Source organism: Populus nigra, chromosome 2, assembly GCF_951802175.1.
Source record: "Populus nigra chromosome 2, ddPopNigr1.1, whole genome shotgun sequence".
NCBI lineage: Eukaryota > Viridiplantae > Streptophyta > Magnoliopsida > Malpighiales > Salicaceae > Populus > Populus nigra.
The window spans coordinates 48,279,488-48,296,146 of record NC_084853.1 but is presented as its reverse complement, the minus strand read 5'-3'; the positions used below and the strand labels follow the sequence as shown (position 1 = coordinate 48,296,146).

Below are 16,659 nucleotides of genomic sequence, written 5' to 3'. Positions count from 1 at the left end.
TTTATGCATAACCAAACACACACTCAGATTATCATTCTCAGATGGCTCTACTGTTTCTGCGCATATTTTTTGTCCGCTAATGGGTGTTAGTGATAGAAAATTATTATATAGTTCAATTTGATATGGTGCATATTTTTTTTTACAGTAAGCATAAGGATATTTTTGGTATAATTTACGCGTCAATAAAAATCAAATATTTTTTATTGAAAGGATACAGCTCTCACATTAACATGTTATATGAAGAAATTAATAATTCCTAAAAATTTAAAAATTCATTTGATTATTAAGTCTAAAATTTTAAATCCAAAAAATAAAATAAAAAAATTTCCTTGACCTGATGCTATTGTCTAGAGTTAACTCGACATGTATGTTAGCAAAAACGAAGAATAGTTCGTGGATAGGGGGTTTGTTAAAGACTTGTCAAGGAATGAGGTAATTTTTAATTTTTAATATTTTTTAAAATATTAATTTTAATGTTTTTTAGTGTTTTTAATAATTTTAATAGATTGATATAAAAAATAAAAAATAAAAAATAAATTCTGAAAAATTATTTTAATATATATTAAAATAAAAAAATATTTTTAAAAATCATTAAATAAACTGATAAGTAAGATGAAAATAATGTTTTTGATATTTTAATTTTATGGTGTTAAGGGTTGAACTTGGTATCAAACACAAATCTAATTGTTAACCAAATAAAAAGTAGTGTATAATGTTTTTTAAAAATTATTTTTAATTAAAAATACATTTAAATTATTCTATTTATATTTTATATTTTATATCAATATATTAAAACCCCTGAAAATAATTGAATACATAAATTAAGTATTTTTTATGAAAAAAATAATTTAAAAATTATGCACTAAAAATTTGTTAAACCCCGTGGCGGTTGATGATTGCAAAATCAGCCAAATGCAGGGGTAGATCAGGGAAACAAGAACTACCACCGGAAAAAAACACTTGCCTGCTTGATTTTAACCATCTCAACCAAATCAAAATCCTCTGCGCTCCTATTTTCCTCTTAAACCCTAGCACTGAGACTCGCGCGTTGAGAGATCTGAAAATTTTCGATTTCTCTCTTGAATTCTTCTCTGCCAACTGCAAGTAATGCTTCTTTCTCTTCTTTCTTTTCCAGTTCATGCGATTTCCTTCTTGTACTTGCTTACTCTGCTTGCTTACTTGGAAAACTGATAACGAAAATTGAAAAACTCGAAATAATGTACGTAACCACCTCTTGTTTGGTTACTCGAATAATAATTTTTCCTTCGCATTTCCAAGCGGTTCTTGATTAACATTCTGTTACGTAACAAAAATTATGCTCTCGTATTATCTAGGTTTTGATTTCTTAGGGCGCAGACAGTTAATTGGTGTTATTGATTTTTTTTGGAACATTAGCTTAATTATTATTCGGCGCTGGCTGTCTGTTTGTTTGATTCTTTTGCTTTGTTTGTGGCTGCAATTTTTTAGCTACTGATTTCTGTCTCTAATGAGTGGTTGTTGATTGTATCATTATAATTTATGCAGCCGTTGATAAGGTTTGCGCATGTGCTGGAATGGCCAGTAATCCTCAATCTTCTGGCGGACAGGTAGCTGTAAAAAATCTCATTCAACCTTTTTTTTTAAGATGGCTCAGCTTTTAATAGGCTGCTTGTTTTTGTGTGTACGATATTGCAATAATAATACATATTGTGCAAGATTTTGAAAAATTTAAGCTGGGTTTGGTTTTGGCCGACTCTAAAGGTCATTTGCTTAGCAGTGGACTATCATTAGAGTTTGTTTATATAATTGGAAACGGTTAATGTTTGGATATTTTTCGCAAGTGGCCCTTAGCTGCTAAGTTGTATGTGAAACAAGATATTCAAGTTTTTTCCCTCTCTCCACCTGTGGACGTGTGTCTTGGTGCTCCAGCCTACAATTGCTGGATCTTTTAGTTCACCCTTTTCTGTGCAATTAATTTTTTTCTCCTTTGGTTTGATGAGTTTTATTATTGGTAGTATTATCTGATTTTTATGGTTATTATGGATAAATCCTTGTAGTTTCGACCAATGGTTCCGACACAGCAAGGGCAGCCATTCATTCAGGTGGCTTCCCAACAGTTTCGGCCAGTTGGACAAGGTATGCCTCCTTCACATGTTGGGATGCCAGCTGCTCAAAGTCAGCACCTGCAGTATTCTCAACCAATCCAGCAGTTACCGCCATGGCCAAATCAGCCTGGGGCACCTTCGGCACAGGCTTTATCAATGCCTTATGGTCAACTAAACAGGCCTCTGACATCATCACAGCCCCAGCAAAATGCCCCTCCATTAAGTAATCATATGCATGTGGTTGGCACCTCTGGCGTTCCTAACTCCTCACCATATGCCGTAAAAACTCATCAACAGATTTCTTCTCTTTGTTTATTGGCTTATTTCATGGGATGTCTTTTGGACTTACTTCTGAAGTTTTGCATCGTTTCAGTTTGCACCATCTTCTTTTGGCCTGACACAAAACAGTGCCAGTGCATTGCCCCAGTTCCCACCAATGTCTCAAATGCATGCACATGCTGTACCTATGGGGGGACAACCTTGGTTGTCCTCTGGAAGTCATGGTGCTTCACTTGTTCCCCCAGTCCAGCCTGCTGTTGCCCAGCCTTCTATATCTGCTTCCTCAGATTCAGTAAGCTTCCTCTCTCTTTCTCTCTCTCCCTCTCTCTCTTTCATATTTATTTCATTATTCATGCTTCATCTTCTAAGAACTCTTTATGAAGTGGTGCTGTTGATGATTCCTCAAAGATTCTTATTCATGTAACTTGATGCATATTTAAGAACCTTGTTTTCAATAAATTGCATGGGCAAATAAATTTGGATAAGATGACAGTTTGTTGTTAATCATGGTAGAAATTTTTGAAAATGACATTACTTTGAATTTGTTCCAAATTTTATGAGCTTCCCTGGATGTTAATCTTTTCAAGATAATGACATGCATGCTCCTCAGGTATAGTATCATAGGTATGATCAAAATGCTATGTACTCTGATTTTGAATGCGGAAATTTATAGAAGTAGAGTAAGCTGATTTTAATTGTATCTCAGCAAGTAAACTTTTGTAAGAACTTATTCCTCCAGTGGATTTTGAGGTGGCTTTTCCTTATATTGAGAAATATATATATTTTTTTCAATGGAAAAATGCATCTATATCGTCTACAGATCTGTACTAAGTTATTTGCTCCATAAATTATCTTTTACCCACACAGCTACTGTTTCTCAGGATTTGGTTAGCCATGCTTAACTGTTTATATGGAATTTCAGACAGTAGCTGTTTCTAGCAATAGTCAACAGTCTTTGAGTGATTGGCAGGAACATACAGCATCTGATGGGAGGAGGTATGTTTTTGTTTTTACCACATCATTACTTCTTATCTCTTGCTCGGGTATTCAAAAGGCTGGCCTCTAAAAATGCTTTCTTCTTAATAGATTATGGTTTCTTACAATATTTCAGATGTTAGGTACATGCCACTTGCATACACGTTAAAACAACCCAAATAATTATTATGGTCTAACAAATCCTCCCCATGCAATAGGATGTTCCTGTTCCTGTTCCTTCTTGTACAATTCAATAACTAATAACTAATGAGTATATTTTGCCAGGTATTATTACAACAGGAGAACAAAACAATCTAGTTGGGATAAGCCCTTTGAATTGATGACACCAATTGAGGTGAGCTGTATTCCTGAGCGGCTATAATCTGCATAACTTAAAAATGTTGTCTCTGTTATCTACTGTACAGGCCTTTGATATTGTTTGATATACATGCAAACATTGTTCCTTGGATAGATGTTGCAATTGTAGCTGCCCCTAAGTTTATCAAAATTATTTTATTCGAGATCTCTTTTTCTTTGCATGTTTCTTTACTTGGCTGTAGATTTCGTGGCAAGTCTGGAGAAATTTAATAACTGATCTATATGGTCACTTTCAAGACTGGATTTCACTTTCTCAAGGCAGACAGCATTTTGTTATTTCCATTCTACTTGTCATTGGGCAAAATTTTATGCAGAAGCTGTGGTTGGTGGTGTGCATAACCAACTTTGGGCTTTAACAGTTTCATTTTTCTTAAAAGTTTAGAATGAGAATGGTTACTCATCTCAAATAGCATCTATCTATTTCTTTATTCATGAATCTCATTTGTTGTAGTTTCATGCTCCTACAGGGTAATGATCTGTGTAAGTCCGTAAGATAATTATAGTCTACTTAGCTGGCTATTTTGCCATTATTCTCGCGCCACCTTTTGTTTCTCTTTAGTCATTATGCTGTTTATTTTAGGTCCTAGAGTTTTTTGTTGTTTTTGGTTTTCAAAACTTGTATGCATTGTTTTTTCTTGTACGGCTTTCAATGGCTTTGTTTTCTGAATAGTTCTCTCCTCTTTCAGAGATATAAAATGCTTGGCTCTGCAGTGTTTCCTCTTAATTATGTATTTCACTTCTTTAGATAATTTAAAGGTTATTTTGTGTTTTAAATAGGGTTTTTATAGGCACCAATATTTTATGCATCAAAAGGGATGCCTAGTTTAGTCTACCCCCCCTCCTAAAGAAGGCCCTTGTGAATAGTGAAAAAGTGTTGATGTAATTACAAGGGAAATTGTAGTATGAGTATAGCTTTTGCAAAGATGAAGCTTTATGATACCTAAGAAGTCTGATTGCGCCTATGAGAAATAAAAGTGTTCACACAAAGGTCTTGAAGGAACAGCCTGTTTGTGATTTTGTATGTCGGGCATGTTCGCATCTCATGCTTGCATCTCTGGTTGTAGTTGCTGACCTGGTATATACTGCTTGGTGCCTTTCTTAACTGAAAGTTTAGAGTCCTGGTTGGCCTAGATACTATGGAAAAAATATTGTTCTTGGTTGGACACTTTTTGTTGTGATTCTACAACACCCTCAGTTTCCTTTATTGTAATGATAATGGATACTAGTTTCTGGACATTGGATTGTATCTTGCACTCAAAAAATGATGTTGCATCTAGAAGCTTGTGAAATTGATAACTAAAATAAATATTAGGGGAGGGTTTAATTTGACTTAATCTGGATGAGCTGAAGTTCTACTTAATGGCTTCATGAGACTTTTCCTCTTTTTATCTAATTTCAGAATACTCACTGTTTTTACATGTAGATGCAATCACTTAACTTTATAACATTATCCTCTTCACAAAGGTGAGGTCTTTCAATCAAGACATGCTACTATGACTGGATGAAGTAATAACTTTTTTAATTGATTTTCGTTTTCTTCCTTTTGCCAAACCTATTTAATTCTTCCAAGTGAGGGTTTGAATCAAAGATCCCCACTTAGGAGGAAGTTTTACACTTCCAACTCTTCTAGAAACTGTTGGTACTGGGTCAAACCATCTGGATTGCACTAGAAATGGGACCTTTTTGGTCATGTCATGCGAAATTTCTAAGATCTGGTTGGTTTTATAGCTGTACAAGCAAATTTTGCACATGGGGAGTTATAATTTCACATTGTGATGATTATTTATTAAAAATCAGGAACAGAATATCAACTAGATACAATTTTGAGTGAGTTTTGAATGAAAAAAAATACAAAAACTATCACTGAAGGTGGTGGCATGCTAAGCTTTCCTTGAGCAACATAATTCAGAAAATGTTACTTTTTCATTGTTTACATTGAATTACAGGTTTTTTTTTTTTCCATTGCGCATTTCTTTGTCCATGGTATGCTTAATTTGATTCTTGACGTTTATGATTTTGTTGCTTTCACTTACTGCTGTATTATTGCTTTTCTTGTAGAGTTATACTTTATCTTTAAGCCATAAGTACATGTTATTTTTCCCTTTTTTTTCCTCAGTTTCATCATTCTTATGCATAGTTACCTTTCTTTGTAGCTGTTAAAGTGTTTTTATCTTTGTGATATCAACTGTTCTTTCCTTATATTTTCTGAAACTGATCTTGCTTCTTCATCTGATAATTGCTGCCATTTTAACAGAGGGCTGATGCATCGACTGTTTGGAAGGAATTCACAACTCAAGAGGGGAAGAAGTATGTTTCGATTCCATTATTATTTTATTTTTGCACACCTAAGAGTTTTTGGGAGTGCTTTCTAGTATCTCTTCTTTCTTTTTTCAACAAGATCACTATTGAATCTGGGGGGTGGTGTTTACAGGTATTACTACAACAAGGTTACAAAGCAATCTAAGTGGTCAATTCCTGAGGAATTGAAGGTATGCTTGTGTAATTTTTATTATTTGTTTCCTTGATGTGGCATTTCTGATCTTCTCCTCCTCAACACCTGCTTCCAGATGGCTCGTGAACAGGCGCAACAAACAGTTGGCCCGGGGAATCAATCAGAAACCGACGCAGCTTCAAATGTCCCAACTGCTGTTGCTGTTACCTCAAGCGAAACATCCACCACAGCTATTTCAGTTAGCTCTAGCTCTGTGATGTTACCAGGGGTCTCTTCAAGCCCAATTTCAGTCGCTGCTGTTGCTAATCCACCCCCAGTGGTAGTTTCTGGATCACCAGCTCTTCCTGTTGCACATTCTACCACAGCTAGTGCTGTAGGTGTCCAACCCTCTGTGACTCCTTTACCCACTGCTGTTTCAGTAGGTACTGGAGCTCCTGCTGCAGCAGTTGATGCAAAGACAACATCACTGTATGGACCTCTTTTTAGTTTTTGATGATATTTTGTAATAAGAAACTGTCTTGCGGAAACAAAAAATATTAAAATCAAACCCTGTATTTCTTTAGAAGTTAATACATGCTTGAACAATTGCAGGAGTAGCATTGATAATCTATCATCTCAAAGTGCTGCAAATTCTGTAGATGGAGCATCTATGATGGATACTGCGGTATGGCTAATTCTTTACAGGCTATTTATGAATTTTGCAAGCTGGATTTGCATGTTTTAACCACACTGCCAATTGTATGTTGTGGAAAAAAGAGCATCACTAAACCTGTTGTATGTTTGTAATATATATTCATGCTTAGATCCTTTATGAATCATTGTTTTGAAAGAAAAAAAGGCATTGAAAATCCATGGACCCTCTGTCCTGGTTTTCATATTAAAACAAGGCTGCTTGAGTAAACATCCTCCTATGGCAAACACAATTATTTTCAAGAGTTGGCATGCACAATGAAATCTAAATGTTAGATTGTTGTTTTTTGACTTCTGTATTGCATCACCACAGGAATTCAATAAAGTGTCAATGGATATGGGAAAAACTAATGCCAGTCCTTTGGAGGAGAAGACCCCAGATGAGGAACCTTTAGTATTCGCCAACAAGCTGGTATCAACTTAAAATTTACTTGTTGCCTCCTTCCCTACTTTTCTTGACAAGTAAATCTTGAATAATGTATCACACTTAACTATTTTCATATATGGGAAACTATGTTGATTCTGTGTGGGAATTTGCTTCTGAAAGGAAAATAATGCAACAAAACTGCAATGCTCGATATGTAATGCTTCTTTTAGTCATCATTATAACCATCTTCTCTCCCTTGTGTGGTAGAGTATTTTATTATTTAATATTCATTATAATCATGTTAATTTATTTTCACTTACATGTTTGATATGTTCAGGAGGCAAAAAATGCATTCAAAGCTCTTCTAGAATCCGCAAATGTCCAGTCTGACTGGACTTGGGAGCAGGTATCATTGTTATTTATTATTCTTACCATCTACTTTCTTCATTAAATGAATGTCATTAATGTGGGAATTTGATGTCAGACAATGAGAGAGATCATTAATGACAAAAGATATGCTGCTTTAAAAACTCTTGGTGAGCGCAAGCAAGCATTTAATGAGGTAAGCCTCATATCAATCTCATATGGAACTTTTGGCATAAATTAATGAGAATCTGTTGTGATTGAACTGGATTTGAGTGGTTCTGATTGCATATACTTTTCTATATGTGCATTGATGTTTCAATTCATGCCATTCTGATGTCAATTTGATTATTTATTTGCTTTAGTACTTAGGTCAAAGGAAAAAACTAGAAGCTGAGGAGAGGCGTGTAAGACAGAAAAAGGCTCGGGAAGAGTTTGCCAAGATGTTGGAAGTATGTCGCATATAATTAAATTGTCTTGTCTTTCTCTCTCTCTTATCTGATTTTATAATGCTTTTTGATGGCTTTATCTGTTTTCAGGAGTCTAAGGAATTGACTTCATCCATGAAGTGGAGGTTGAAGTTTCAGTCTATTCAAAGAAAAGTTTGATATCTAGTTTATTTTGCTGTAGAGTGAAGTTTTCTGTTGTTTTAACTTATGCCCTGTTATTTCAGCAAAGCTATAAGTCTGTTTGAAAATGATGAACGATACAAAGCTCTTGAGAGAGCCAGAGACCGAGAGGATCTTTTTGACAGCTACATTGTGGAACTTGAGAGGAAGGTAAATATTTCTATACTTGTGCTTTGTTTGCTTGTGCAGGAGCACACCTATATACATATAGGTGAAGTGTAAATGTGAATCTTTTTCTATATTATATAGACATGAAATTGCGTGACGGTGATATTAGACATAGAGGTGATATTATATACATTTCTTTTTTCTTGGATAAAAAGTCTTTTGTAATATTATATTTACTCTACATGGCTTACAAATAGTAGAAGTTTTGAAACTTGAAGTGTGGCAGTTCCAATCCTGACTTTATAGGTTTCTAGAACTTCCATCAAAACTTGTACGCTTCTCTAATTTAATTGAAAGCAAGAATTTCTTTCAGTAGTTTGTTAACTTGATTGATACTTGTAATTTTTATTACTGGTTAAAAGATAGCTGGGTTTCTTGGAGCAAAACTTTGATTAATTTACTTTGATTTTGGAAGAACATTACCCATGCTCATTTCATGTGCGGTGAAACAAAAAATGGAGAAAATGAATTTCATTAGGGTTTTTATGTGGATTTTTAATCTAGCACCCAAGCTCTGCTGTATCAATTTGCTATTGAATGTATGTTCATAACAGAAACTCCATTTGTTTCTCTTGATGTAGAAATCCAATAATGTCTTTACATTTAGATCTTGTATTTCTCAGTCAATGCTTATAAGATTCAATCAGTGCGTCACTTATTCTGTTATAGTGGCACACCCTAGGAGGCATTTGTATTTCTGGATGGTGTTAATCTTTTTTCACTGGGAGAAACATCAGTCATGCTGCTATGTTCTTGGTGTTTAATTTGTCATTCTCATTTCAGGTGCAAGCTTGGATGGCTAATTGTACTATGCATACCATCCTTTTCTTACATGTTTTTGTTTTGACTTGTGATGCAGGAAAAGGAGAAGGCTGCTGAGGACCGTAGGAGGAATGTAGCAGAATATAGAAAATTTCTGGAGTCCTGTGATTTCATCAAGGTATTTCTCAAGGGACATAAAAAAATATAGCAATGTATTTTTACTTCTGGACCTTGGCATGATTATTCTTCCATTTCCAGGCCAACAGCCAATGGCGGAAAATTCAAGATCGCCTAGAGGATGATGAGCGGTGCTTGTGTCTTGAAAAACTTGACCGTTTACTCATTTTCCAGGTATGTTCTCTCACTTGTAATTCAATATATTGTTGTGAACTAGGTGCTGATATTGGTATTGGCAGGACTATATTCGTGACTTGGAGAAAGAGGAAGAGGAACAAAAGAAGATACAAAAGGTACCCGTTTATTTATGTTGTAATTTTTTCTCTTCAGTTGTATTTTCTTACCTCATTTTTTTATCTCTAAATAAAAGGAACAATTGAGACGGGCTGAAAGGAAAAATCGTGATGAATTTCGCAAATTGTTGGAAGAACATGTTGCTTCTGGCTCCCTTACAGCTAAAACTCACTGGCTTGACTACTGTTTGAAGGTGCCATTCGCATTTGTTTTTGTGAAATACACGAAGAAGAATTAAATGAAAGATGAGAGGAAAATTGTACCTGATATCTGGATCTGAACTTGTTAGTTCATTATTTTCTCTTTTGGTCGTAGGTTAAGGATTTGCCTCAATATCAGGCCGTTGCAACAAACACGTCTGGCTCAAAGCCAAAAGATCTGTTTGAGGATGTTTCTGAAGAACTAGAGAAACAAGTAACTTGTCTGATTTCTGATTCCTGCAATCTATGATGAATTGTTTTTTTCAATCTTTTAGGATCGGGACTTGCATATATTATTTTTAGTAAGAGGATTTATGGTTTCATTACTCTGCCAAATCAAACAACATCAATCTTGTGTGTCAACATTTGTGGTTTTGTTCTAATATAATCATTGACACCAGACAGTTTATTTTCAGTTTACATCTTTTCTTCTTTTGGATTTAGAATTTTTTTCCTGGCATAACTGGTCCACATGTCCCTCCATCTCATGGCTTCTTGTTTCTAGTTGATTATATGTTGGGATAGAAAGTAATATAGTATATGCTCCTTGTGCATTGCTTAGGTGGGAAGCATTGGCATGGGTTAGATTTGAATCTTGACCTGCAATATAACAAAAAGTACCGAAATGTAGATTGTATAACTTATGTTAGTGTTTTTTTCATGCGATAGTTTTGATTGATGACCTTGATTTTGCAACCCTCTTGCATCAAATTTTTCATGTTTTTCACCAGTTTCAGTTGCAAAATACTAGTCTTAGCACTGCTTTAAGCTTGTTATTTGTGCTATTCTATAGTTCCAAGTTCATCAGTTCTTAGTGGTATATAATTTAACTAGTAAACGCAATCTTTTATTGCCCTGACTTCATCAATATATTTTTTTTATTGATGTGAAATTTCGTTTCTGTTATAACCCATATATTCAAATTATTCACTGTATATTTAATCTACTTTCTTTATATTCACATAACTGGTTTTGTCTATATTTTCTGCCTGAAACGGTTGAAACCTGCTACACACGTGTCTAACCTTTCCTTTTTTGTATTGACAGTATCATGATGATAAAACTCGAATAAAGGATGCAATGAAGCTGGGCAAGGTAAGATAATATATGCTTCTTCTTTTCACAGCCCCTTTGTAAATCTGGAACCCTTATATGTGCAGATTACCATGGTGTCAACATGGACATTTGAAGACTTCAAGGGTGCTGTTGCTGATGATATTGGTTCTCCACCAATATCAGATATCAACCTAAAGGTATTATATTTTCTGTTTTCCTCCTGGTTTTCTAAAAAAGGTCTTGTGAGCTGTAAATTGAAGGTTTATGGTCAATGAGAAAAATGTCTTGTTATCCAAAGGAGCAAATCACACTAAACCTGTAGAATTCATCCTGTTCTATATGAAACCAGAAGTCTGTCTGCACTGCCTTCAAACTGTTATTGAACTTTTTAATATTGGTGATAGTCCCATGAGAATCTAAGACTGTTGAGATGGCAATGATGGTTTGCCATGATGATAAGTTATATAGTAAGCTTTTGATGCATGGATGCATGCAAGTTTTGAGGAAATTATATCTAATGCACCTCATGTCTTATGCTATCTGATGAAGTTCCATTATAACTTGAGAGTGAATCACTGCTCCATTATTAGCATGATGCTGCTTAACGAGCATGAATGTGGCCTAACATTGCCCTGGACCTCATCTTGTTTTTCTTTTGGTTCACACTTTGTCCTGGTTTTTGGGGCCACATAACACACATACAGGTCTTGAATATGTTGTTCATATGCTTTACATGGGTATTTCACTGATGCTTCATTTACTATCAAGTGTCACGTTCCACTAGGCACTTGTAGTAAATGGCTAGATTTGAGCACCCCAATTACTGTTTCATTAATGAGGTGATCTCATTGAAGCTTTACTGTAATGATCAAGTAAGACTGCACACAGTGGGTAATCTTACTTAAGATTTTGATTGTACTCTACTTTGAAGCTTTTATATGAGGAGCTAGTTGAAAGAGCCAAGGAGAAGGAGGAGAAAGAAGCTAAAAAACAGCAACGTCTTGCTGATGATTTCACTAAATTACTGTATACTCTTAAGGTATATCAAAAATAGTTTGAAAATGTGTGATCTCTGTTCTGTTTTACAATCTTTGGATCATCTTCTATTGGCAAAAAAAGAAGAGAAAGAAAGAAACATAGATATATTTTCTTAGTTATCCAAGCTACCCGTTAATATTATGCTCTCTTTATAGGAAGTAACTCCTTCATCTAACTGGGAGGATTGCAAACCGCTTTTTGAGGAGAGCCAGGAATACAGGTATTGCAGCTTACTCCCACCTCCCTCTTTGAAGATGACCTGCTAATCATTTATCTTTAAGAACCTGTTTACACCCACCTCCCTTTGCATTTCATTGTGTTGATTTTTCTTTTGTAGGTCAATTGGGGAAGAGAGTTTGAGTAAGGAAATTTTTGAAGAATATGTCACACACTTACAGGAAAAGGCCAAAGAGAAGGAACGCAAGCGCGAGGAAGAAAAGGTACTTATATTTTGTTAGTATATCTAGCTAAGCCGGTGTGATTCTGTCATTTCATATGGCTGTTAACTGTTTCTTCTGGTTCCTTTTGTGGCGTTTTCTGCATGACTAGTCAAACAAATTTGAAGTGCTTAGCTCATGTGGGGCTAATAAGTACCTCCATACTTCAAATTTATTCTTTTGATTGACCTTTCAGCATATTTGATAAGAGAAGGGTTGCCTGTAGAAGGAACTTAAATTACACTCGGAAAAAGAAACAGAAAGGGGAAGTCAAAACCACTTTCTATCTGAATGCACTGCCATTAATTTTTTTTGTGTGTTTTCGGATTATTTTGATGAACTGATATTAAAAATATTTTTTTAAAAAATAAAAAAACATTATTTTGATGCATTTCCGAGCAAAAAACACTTTGAAAAGAAACTGCTACCACACTTCCAAACACCCCCTCAGTTTGCCTTGTGGATAAGAGCGCACAAGAACCTGAGCTTAGATGAGAGCGCACAAGAACCTGAATGTGGAAGCTGCTACCCTGGATAATCTGTCTGAGCTTCCCCCCCTGTAAATAATGCTAGTTATGCTGTTTAATTTCTTGATTTGTTTGTTTTTTCTCTCTTTTGACAGGCCAGGAAGGAGAAAGAGAGAGAGGAAAAAGACAAGAGAAAAGAGAAGGAGAGGAAGGAGAAAGAGAAAGAGAAAGAACGTGAAAGGGAAAAAGGAAAGCAACGGACAAAAAAGAATGAAACAGATGGTGAAAATGTTGATGCAAGTGATGGTTATGGCCACAAGGATGACAAAAAGAGGGAAAAGGACAAAGATAGGAAACACCGGAAACGGCATCAAAGTGCCATTGATGATGTAAATTCTGACAAGGATGAGAAAGAAGAGTCTAAAAAATCACGCAAGCATAGCAGTGACCGTAAAAAATCTAGAAAGGTACAGTTCTAGTGGCGCATTTGTAGTTTAACTTCTGAGAAAAATGTTCCAATTTTCTTGGTGATATTTCTTTGCAGCACACATACACACCTGAATCAGATGGTGAAAGCCAGCATAAAAGGCACAAGAGAGATCACCGTGATGGTTCCCGCAGAAATGGCAGTAATGAGGAGCTTGAAGATGGGGAGCTTGGCGATGATGTGGAAATCCGGTAGTTCCTTATTTCCTTTTGTTTTACAGATTGTTACTCCAAATGCACCAACTACAAATGAGCATTTCATAGCTTGTCCATGGTATATGCTGGATATAGTTTTCAGTGTTTTCCTTGTGCATTTGATTTGTTGCAACAAATTACTGTGCATAGTGCTGTTTTGGAAATGATATGAACTTCATAGAATCTGAAATTTGGCTGGCCTTAAGAACTGCTGATTTTATTGGACGAGTAAAGTGTTGCTTTTGACTTTGGTATCAGGAACCATGATTATGACTTTGGCTTGAAAAGGTTAGGGGATAAATTTTACTTTGGCTGGAATAATTCAACAGGAAATTGGAATTAGAAGGAACATAAATGGAAGCTAAAAGGTTTCCAAGGGAAATGGATAGTCCTAATTTTGTTCTTGTTTCAAGAATAATGATTAATTCAACTCGGCTATAATCAAAACTTCAGGACTGGATCATTCAAAAGCCCTCTATCAAAAAAAGAGAGAGATAAGATAAAACCTAACTCATAAGAAATGATAAAGAACAAAGGGAAGTGAAAGATAAGGAACCAAAAGTGAATATTGTCATATTTCTACAACAGATTGTTAGAGTGTGGTTGTGGAACAAACTGCAACTTTCACACATAATCAGAGATACCCCATAATATGTCTTAGCTTTCAATTATTTGTGTTACTTTTGGTGGGTGAAACATCAATATCCACTAGTCAATAACTTTGTATGCCTTGAACACTCCTTTTGCTTCCTTTTCCTATGACTGGAACTAGAGTAATCTAGTGTCGGCTCATGGAAGTGTGGTGTACCCATACAGCCATATGATGGCTTGGCAACCCTTCTGATTGACCTTGATGTGCTGTGTGAGTGGGTTTTTGTGATTTACAGTGAAAGATACATGGTTAATGCTAGAAGTTCTAGACTCATGGATGGTGATTACTGCTTGAAAGTGTCCTTATTTTATTATATTGAATAAAATGGATGTAAAAGTAACCATTAAATGGAATGCCTACCATTTTTATTTTTATTTTTGTTTTGTTTTTATCAGCAAACAACATATGGCAGCGGAGTTTGATATCTGAATTCAGGGAGATGGAAAGTGGTGACAGAAAGTCAAAGAGTTGGGAATTAATTAATTTTTGAAGCTAGCTTAAGCTTAACATCTGGTAATTGGTGATGAGAAACCAATCATGTTTCTTACTATGTCATTCACAAGCTCTTCCAAAATAGTATCTCCAATCTCTGATCCAGTTTCCCTCCTCTGTAGCCCATACTCATTCCAGTCTTGTTCTGAATACAGTAAATCGAAAACAATATCTTCAATTGCTAACCCATTATCCCTTCTCTCTGGCTTATAATTACTCCAGCCTTGTGAACTCAGTAAATCCAAATTCAGCAATTTTGTCAGGTTTGACTCATTGCCAGATTGTTTATCCCATGGCTTCATTTTCTCACCAATTATCTTTCCAAGCTCTTCTGGCCCCAAGAATTGTTGGTGATGACAATGCGGCTTCCCCTCCCTTTCTTGGGTCTCAACAATCTCCTTTACATAATCAAACAGAAGTTGCTTTGTTTGCTGCAGAACCATTTTGGATTTCAAGTACTGTGGAGAAAAATAAGACAGGATAAATTCTTGTATCTCTGTGGCTTCTCCACAAACTGGTTTCTCATTTGGTGAGTAAAAAAGGACTTCCCAGAGAGATGCTGATAAAATGCAGTCTTCTGTAAATTTTTTGGGTAAAATAACTCTAGTTTTTGAAGCACTCTCTTCTTCTGCTGTACTGGAATCCTCTGTTTTATCTGTAAGAACAAGAATTTATTTTCAAGAAAAGTTTAAAAAGGCTGACAGTAAAAGTACAAGTGTACGCCGTGTTCATGGCAGATAAAGAGACTAACTGCTGTGAATTGGGGAATTTCCATGAGAAGGAATCCGTTCTAGTACTGATGCCGGGCTGAGTTGCCTGCTTTCTTCTATACACTGCTGTTGGAGCTTTCTATCTGCAGTAGCCTGTTAGCTTTGTGAGTAAGTGAATCAAGTCTGTGATTCCTTGGAAAGAAACGAATGAAAAATGTAACTTTTGTCTAATAATTATAGGTTTTCTACCTCCTGTGGATTGTGGAGGTTGGGAAGCTGTGAAGTGTTTGTTGTGAACAAGATATCATTTTGCGATGAAGTTGACGTTTCTTCTACTTCACTCTCAGAACATGAATTAAACACTGTTGCACTGCTAGCTGACGAAAATTTATCTAATTCTGGAACTTGCTGGTTATTCCTGCCCTTCTCACTGACATTTAGTTTTCCATCTTCATGATTAGAACCATTGATTCTTAGCCTCTTCTTTGTGGAAATGACCTGGTTTAATACAGCTCTTAATACCTTTGAAAGTTTTGGCTTTTTGGTCGTGTTTAGACGACAACTGACTGATCTCGTCGAGGACTTGCTTGAATTTCCATAGCAGCAGCTGAAGGTATGTTCTGAATTCGAGCTTTTTCTTGAATATCCTCTTTCTAGAAGGTGAATATTTAGGGTGAAAGATTCCTGTTGCTCTTGAAGGAGCTCTCGAAGTTGCTTGGGTGGTTTTGTTTCTGAGATGGCCATTAGAGAAGTGTCCGAGTGCCTGGGGCTGGAGAGGTGGTAAGATGGAGATGTGGGGTGCTTGTGTATTCTGTTTGGAAAGATGATGAGATTTATAGTGGTGTTGTATTGCATTAAATGGTATAGACTATAGACAGCGCATATCAGTTGGTTTGGGACCTGACTAGAGTAGAAATAGTAGGGGAACGGATATTTGAGTATTGGATAGTGAGGGATAGAGACATCGTGTAATTCGTCTCCAGGCTATCCGGCTTTAACTGTTGGCGGCACCCTTTGTTCCAGATCACCTGTAATCATAAATTTAGGTATGTGCGGTTTCTGTCATAACAGTTACACCTGACCCGGGACTGGTTCAAAAAAGAACTTGGATTGTTGAGTTATTGGGTCAACTTGCGAGTCATTGGGTGAATTTAGAATAATGAGTTTTTATCAAGTCAGTAGCATTTTGTTTTATTTTTTTTAAAAGGCATTGATCCAACCGGGTTTTTACTAGGTTTTTAATAGGTTCGGCTGGGTCACTAAAATGCTGGCTAGGTCGAATAGTTCTGATTGGGTAAATGGTTTGTC

General features: G+C 35.8%; 2 protein-coding genes across 2 annotated transcripts; one reads left to right on the top strand and one right to left on the bottom strand.

Moving 5' to 3' along the window:
* Nucleotides 1-947: 947 nt before the first annotated feature.
* LOC133681614 (pre-mRNA-processing protein 40A) lies at nucleotides 948-15,686 on the top strand. The gene is made up of 29 exons (XM_062104705.1): nucleotides 948-1,104; nucleotides 1,525-1,586; nucleotides 2,037-2,363; nucleotides 2,458-2,655; nucleotides 3,286-3,359; nucleotides 3,624-3,693; nucleotides 5,971-6,023; nucleotides 6,148-6,205; nucleotides 6,284-6,636; nucleotides 6,760-6,832; nucleotides 7,172-7,270; nucleotides 7,563-7,631; nucleotides 7,710-7,787; nucleotides 7,954-8,040; nucleotides 8,128-8,162; nucleotides 8,262-8,367; nucleotides 9,245-9,325; nucleotides 9,406-9,498; nucleotides 9,564-9,617; nucleotides 9,695-9,811; nucleotides 9,934-10,032; nucleotides 10,866-10,913; nucleotides 10,979-11,071; nucleotides 11,806-11,913; nucleotides 12,068-12,132; nucleotides 12,250-12,352; nucleotides 12,972-13,283; nucleotides 13,361-13,494; nucleotides 14,545-15,686. Exons 2-29 carry the CDS (start codon nucleotides 1,554-1,556, stop codon nucleotides 14,576-14,578), a joined length of 3,054 nt encoding a protein of 1,017 aa, XP_061960689.1. The 5' UTR covers nucleotides 948-1,104; nucleotides 1,525-1,553; the 3' UTR covers nucleotides 14,579-15,686.
* LOC133681615 (uncharacterized) lies at nucleotides 14,600-16,226 on the bottom strand. The gene is made up of 3 exons (XM_062104706.1): nucleotides 15,601-16,226; nucleotides 15,393-15,504; nucleotides 14,600-15,296 (listed from the first exon to the last, which is right to left on the bottom strand). Exons 1-3 carry the CDS (start codon nucleotides 16,204-16,206, stop codon nucleotides 14,653-14,655), a joined length of 1,362 nt encoding a protein of 453 aa, XP_061960690.1. The 5' UTR covers nucleotides 16,207-16,226; the 3' UTR covers nucleotides 14,600-14,652.
* Between the last annotated feature and the right edge of the window lie 433 nt (nucleotides 16,227-16,659).